The 6,962-nt window shown below is 35.0% G+C and overlaps 1 protein-coding gene and 1 non-coding gene across 2 annotated transcripts; both read right to left on the minus strand.

Moving 5' to 3' along the window:
• Window positions 1-3,103: 3,103 nt before the first annotated feature.
• LOC107272777 (sentrin-specific protease 1-like) lies at window positions 3,104-4,318 on the minus strand. The gene has a single exon (XM_015750259.1). The coding sequence runs from the start codon at window positions 4,316-4,318 to the stop codon at window positions 3,104-3,106; it is 1,215 nt and encodes a 404-aa protein (XP_015605745.1).
• A 1,157-nt stretch (window positions 4,319-5,475) lies between these two features.
• On the minus strand, window positions 5,476-6,340 carry LOC107272778. Its single transcript, XR_003061339.1, has 2 exons — window positions 5,995-6,340; window positions 5,476-5,922 (listed from the first exon to the last, which is right to left on the minus strand). It is a non-coding gene; the product is annotated as an uncharacterized LOC107272778 (transcript).
• Window positions 6,341-6,962: the final 622 nt, after the last annotated feature.

Here is a 6,962-nt window from a genome sequence, read left to right on the forward strand (position 1 = left end):
TGAGGGGGGGGGGGGCAATTATCAATGTTCATGGCACGATATGGATAATTATTTTTTTTAATCAAAAATGCGTCCATGTACTATTCGTACTAGACATGCCACGGGCAAAGAGATTTTTGTGCACGATGAGGCCCAAACGCAAAGTTGAAGGAGATGACCACTTATGACGCTGAAAGTGGCAGACGGAGCCGCGCGGCGAGCAATAGGTTCTGAATGCGTCTGTACGCGCTCCACTGCCGCTGACGCACACGGCAAGCCGGGCACTGGGCCTGAATTCCTGCTAAAAAAGTTACAAACTTGTCACCGTATCGAGCGTAGCTCGTATACTGAACAAGTATATTGTCTAGAATAAAAATAATTAAAGACCGTCAACGGGAAAAATCATAGTACGTTCTATACGTCTGAGTGTACAGAACATTCATGTAAATTCACGAGTGCCTGAGATCATGCGTGTAAAAGTTGTACGCAGTTTTTTTATGTGTGGTTATTGTAGGAGGCGCACGGACATGCAGATATGTGCAGCTCAGCAGCACTTTTCCACGCATGCTCACAGAGATTTGTAGATTTACACTAATATTCTATGGGACACCACGAATACAATACATTATAGCTTATCTCGTTGACGGCCTTTGTTAATAATTTTTAAACAAGCTGCAAGTTGAAACTTATAATTTGCTTCCACCGAATCGTAAGTAGTGTACGAAGTCCTTATATGAGGAAGCATTTTCATTTTTTTTAATCTTTGGCTTCCTCATAGATGAATTTTCATCTACTACCCACGATTCAGAGGAAGCAAATTGCAAAATTAAAATTCTTGGCATCCTCATATAGGGACTTGGTACACTACTTACGATTCGGAGGAAGCAAATTGCAAAATTAAAATTCTTGGCATCCTCATATAGGGACTTGGTACACTACTTACGATTCGGAGGAAACAAATTGCAAGTTTCCACTTGCAGCTTGTTTAACGTGAGTCCCCATGCCTCTCACAACTTGGGGTGCTTCATACTGTAGAGAACGCCTCATATAGGGACTTGGTACACTACTTACGATTCGGAGGAAGCAAATTGCAAGTTTCAACTTGCAGCTTGTTTAACGTGAGTCCCCATGCCTCTCACAACTTGGGGTGCTTTATACTGAGAGAACGCATGTAAGGATAAATCTCTTGCATGATCTCTTCGGGCCTAATATTTTTGAATTGGCTGAAATTCAAAAACTTGAAGATATGTATAATCAGATCCGTTTTACCAATCTCCGCCAAATTTGAGACATATCACGGCTAAATGATACTCTATTCTAAGTACTCTATTCTAAATGATACTCTAGCTAAAACAGTTCTCGAGTTATACACGTTTAAATTTTGGGAGGCCATTACACACACACACACACACACACACACACACACCCGGACATTTTCTCCAAACGTGTTTTCTCGACGTTTTGGCACATTCTGAAAATGGTGACATGAAAATCTCGACAGGAAAATTTTCCACCGTCACATAGCTTCCTCTATGAGGAAGCAAAAAATTAACGACTCGCCATCGCACCGAGCATTGCTCGTATACTGCACAAGTATTTTATTTAAAAAAATAAATAAAGCTCGTCAATGGGAAAAACCAAAGTATGTTTTATTCGTTTCCGTGTACAGAATATTCGTGTAAAGTCACGAGTACCATAGATCATGCGTATAAAAATGGTAAGCTGTTTTCTATGTAACGCTGTTACAGCAAGCGCAAGCATATACAAATCTGTGAAACTGAACAGCACTTCCACATGTACACCCATAGCAACTTGCAGATTTACACTAATATTCTATGTGCGAAAAAAATTCAACGACATGTGATTTATCCCGTTAACGGCCTGTTAATAAAAAACATGGAAATTTGTACTCGTACGTGACATAGCTCACATACTTGACCTTTATATTATTTAGAAAATAAATAAAGGTCGTTAATAGGAAAAATCATTGTGCGTTGTATTCTTCTGTGTGTACAGAATATATTTGTGTAAACTCATGAGTGCCTGATATCGTGCGTTTAAAAATTGCACCCGATTTAGTATGTCATTGACGTTGTTGCTAGTGTTCCACGAATACCAAGTCTTTCCGACTTCATACTACTTGCATACACATGATTCCATCCAGGTGACTTGATTTTCTCATCTCAGATCACTTCGGAAATTCTTTTCTTCAACGCTTGGGAACGCTTGAGAAGTGTAGGTCACTTACTGAATCTATCATTTTTTCGAAATGGCGACATACAATTTTTTGAGGAACCAAAAACGTTGACCAAAAAATGTTTTTACATGTATTGAATTTGCATCATAGAAATTAGTTTTGTTTCATGAATTTATCATTCTAGTAAATACCTACCTTCATCAAGTTCGCGCTGACCAAATAAACAACTCATTTATGTTTTCGAAAAGTTCTTTTCTTATATTTTTATTTCATGGATGAAATTAAGATACAAAATTGCACACTTAGTTTCGATTTGTTTTCTACGGTTGATATATCACGATGTAATTAGTAATCAATCTGATATCACAGGCTTTTATTACTATAAAACTAATATCACATCGTATAATGTCTTCATTAATTCAGCAGTGCTTCTTATAAATATTGGAGCACTTGCAATAGAAATTAATTTGGTATCGACGTTAGGATTCGATTTTTTTCCCATAGTAGAAATTAATTTTCTTCTATGAAGTTTAACTTTCTAGTAAATATATTCCTATTTTCACAGAGTTCGTCTTGACTAGATAAACTTTTTTGCTTAGGAAAAAAAAATTTTCTTCTTTTTTTTACTTTGCAGATAAAGTGAACGAACGAAATACCATATTGTCAGATTTCAACTGTTGCACGATTAATATCACAAAGTGACGGACAAGAAGTCCGATATCACGATATTCGAAATCCGCTTACGGTCCTCTAAAATTAATATCACTTAATACAAATACTTAATTAATTTACAACCCTGCTTATAACTGTTGAAAAACTCACGATAGAAAACAATTCAATATAAATTTCAGGAACGTTTTTGTACATAAGTAGTCGGTGTTTTTATATATTGAGTATTAGCTTTTCTGTAGTGCGCTTTGTGCCCTCTCAAAGTTTCGCAATTTCACTCAGCACTCTTATTGATGCTGCAAATACAAGAGTCGAGTCGAAATTTAGTGACGGGTGGCGAGATAGGTTAATCGAATGAACAATATTTTTAATTTCAGGAACTGTGCCGTAGGAGTCAAACATGGCATCCTTAGTTTGTAAGCGCTTGAGAATTGTCTTGTTGATAGGAAAGTCCAAAAGAAACCGTGCCACTCCTTTCCGAGCTGTGTTCATATGTTCCTCTTCAAATGGCACAATGGAGCTGCTAACGATAGTATAGGCCCACATGCATACGTGCATTCCACAGTTTCCTCCAATATTACCGTTTTCTTTCATCTGGTGTGGCATGTCAGTAGGTGCCGATAGTACCCACTGACTCCAGTTAGTCAGTTTAGCTTGTCGAGCCGTTCGGGAACTTCCAATAAAACTGCAGATTCTGTTTATTAGAGACTTTGGTGGCAAATGGTGACACGAATCGAAATATATCATTATATAATGCGTTAGTAATACAACGAGCAATGTCCAGTGATTCTGATCAATCAAAACTGGCAACAGCCAGACGTCATACTTTGCTGGTTGAACTTTCTTGGCCCAGTTGGTAAATCCAATACTTTTTTCGCCGACCATTAACTTGGTGGTGAAATACGATTCAAAGGACAGCAAGTTCAAGCTGCTTCTTGCAGTTATCTCTTGGAGGGCTATAAAGAAAGAATTAATTAGCTCGCCATCCATATACTTGTCCGGTAGCAATGTGCTGAAAATTCCTTGATTGAGTGGAATGCCACCGAAATCTTTGATGTGGTTGGGAAAATTCGAGGGATACGATTTTTGTTTCAAAAATCTATCTTCAATATCTTCGTAAAACGAAGAGTAATCGATAAACTCACTCGAATCTTCAACGTTTAGCTCTTCGTCTAAATCTCCACATGGTGGTAATGGTTGTGCCTTCTCTTTGACAGGTACTTCAGATTCGTAGATTATTTTTTCTTTTAACTCTTCTCTGAGTAATTGGTCGGTCATGACTGTGCTATTATCAATATATTTTTCCGCGGGAAAGTATATATTGCCCTTTCGCTTCTTAGATCTGGCGGGTTTCCACTGCTCGATCGCTTGATCTTCTTCATCGTTATCCGTCGCGCTACGTTCTCTTCGTTGTCTGATCGTTATTAACGAATATTCCCTTTCCTGTAGCCACCCTTTAATCAGCGATTGCATTTTACGAAAGAAACGTGGTGCTTGAATATTCAGCTTTTTCTTGAAAACGTTTTCTTTAATAATTTTAAAATAATTTTCAACCGACGCATTGCAATCACGCCGCAGACTCAATTTACTTATTATAACTGCCGACCAAAGAGGATAGTACGGCAAAATGTATTCTAAGAGATAATGAACAAAACTATTCGAGTAAAAGCAATTCTTGCAAGGAAACCCCCCCAACCTGACCCCACCGATTTCAATAATTTTTTGATATGTTGTAGTACTCGACAAAATAAGAGACACGTATTTTTTTATGTGCTGACATCCACTTTAAAGGGGTGAAAACGACCCCTGAAATTCACCCCCGAAAATCGTTTTTTCATCATATCTCGACTTCTAATTAATATTTTTTAATAAAACCAAGTGAAAAATATTTGTCATAAGAAGTCGAAGATATGAGGTGTGTTTATGACCCAAGGGGTTACAACCCTTATTTTATATTTTGAAAAAACTATATTTTTTATGCTCTTTTTCTGCATAAAAACCGGGGTATGCGCTCAAAAAAATAAAGAAAAGCGTTTCCGTTAACTCCATCAAATATTTCAATTTGGGTGTTTCAGGATTTTTCAAAGGGATAAAAACCACCCCTAAATTTTACCCCCGAAAATTGTTTTTTATCATATGTCAGATTCTAATTGATATTTTTTAATAAAACCAAGTGGAAAATATTTGTCATAAGAAGTCGAAGATATGAGGTTTGTTAATGACCCAAGGGGTTGCAACCCTTATTTTATATTTTGAAAAAACTATATTTTTTATGCTTTTTTTCTTTATATAAACCAGGGTATTGGCTCAATATTTATTAATATTTTTTAATGGAACTATGATTAAAAATTATTTTTATAAGATTTATTTCTTTTTCTTCTCTTTTTATAATTAATTGTAAGTCACAGTATTTTATTCTTCAAAGTGTTGACAATAATGATTATCTTCAAAAAAGTGCTTAAAACATAAAGACTTCATTGCACTTGCACCTCCTTCAACTGCTAATGTTCTTCCAGAATGCATTTCTAATTGGAACCCACTCTGATCTGAATTATATAAATTTTCAATTCCAATTGATGATATAGAAGATTTCACATCAGCAACAAACATATCAGCCATCATTTGGAGGCCTAAAGTATCTGTACATTACAAGAATCCCCAAAAGAGAACTCAACAGGATTTTCAAATTTATCTGGTTTTTCATTAATGTAACCACTTTTGTACCAGGAATATTTAAACATATTCTTATATCTCGGCAAGGAAAGCTGATTATGAACTAGAGATTGCATTTTTATGATGTTATTTCTCAAATGTAAATTTAAGTCATAATTCATCAAAGTCACTTGATCTGAAAAATGTCGTACAAAGTTTTTCCATATGCGAAATCCATATACATCAAGTGGTTGAATTTTTCCTGTTGTTCCTGTTGGTATTTTTTTTTACATTAACAATTTTATTTTCTGGAATCGTTTCTTCTATAACTTTATCACAGTGTCCACTCCAGGAATCGAGTAATAACATAGATTGAGCACCTACATGTGGATAAAATACTTTTTCTAACCAAACTTTGAAGATATCTGTAATCAAAAAATATATTTATCACCTCATTTTCTTTATTATTGCACTATAATAAACAAAAATTTACTCACCTGTAGTTAATTTTCCAGATCTTGATGCTTCTACATACACGTTTTCTGGTCTAAATAAGTTTTTTTCTACAACAGGGCCAAATTGACCAGTTGATTCTTTTAAAACAAGAAAAAGCGGTGAGAGAAGTTGTCCAGTAGCTGATATAAGTGGTTGTATAGTGTAACTATGCGTTGTTGATGAAACTGACTGTACTAGGCATTGCACTTGCTTTTCTCCTTCAACTGCTAATGTTCTTCCAGAATGCATTTCTAATTGGAACCCACTCTGATCTGAATTATATACATTTTCAATTGCAATTGATGATGTAGAAGATTTCACATCAGCAACAAACATATCAGCCATCATTTGGAGCTCTAAAGTATTTTCCAATGTTTTCCTAGTAATAAATTTATTTATTTTTCTAGACACTATTCTGTGAGCCTTTTTGAATTTCGCTAACCAATTGTTAGAAGCTTTAAATCTTACATCTTCAGATCCAATTTCTTGATGTATATGGATTTCGCATATGGAAAAACTTTGTACGACATTTTTCAGATCAAGTGACTTTGATGAATTATGACTTAAATTTACATTTGAGAAATAACATCATAAAAATGCAATCTCTAGTTCATAATCAGCTTTCCTCGCCGAGATATAAGAATATGTTTAAATATTCCTGGTACAAAAGTGGTTACATTAATGAAAAACCAGATAAGTTTGAAAATCCTGTTGAGTTCTCTTTTGGGGATTCTTGTAATGTACATTGCGAAATAGAAGGATGTAACAATATTGCTATTATACGATGTGGTTGGTGTAAGAAGTCTTTATGTTTTAAGCACTTTTTTGAAGATAATCATTATTGTCAACACTTTGAAGAATAAAATACTGTGACTTACAATTAATTATAAAAAGAGAAGAAAAAGAAATAAATCTTATAAAAAATAATTTTTAATCATAGTTCCATTAAAAAATATTAATAAATATTGAG

Source organism: Cephus cinctus, unplaced genomic scaffold (assembly GCF_000341935.2).
Source record: "Cephus cinctus unplaced genomic scaffold, Ccin1 Ccin1_scaffold1250, whole genome shotgun sequence".
NCBI classification, from domain to species: Eukaryota; Metazoa; Arthropoda; class Insecta; order Hymenoptera; family Cephidae; genus Cephus; species Cephus cinctus.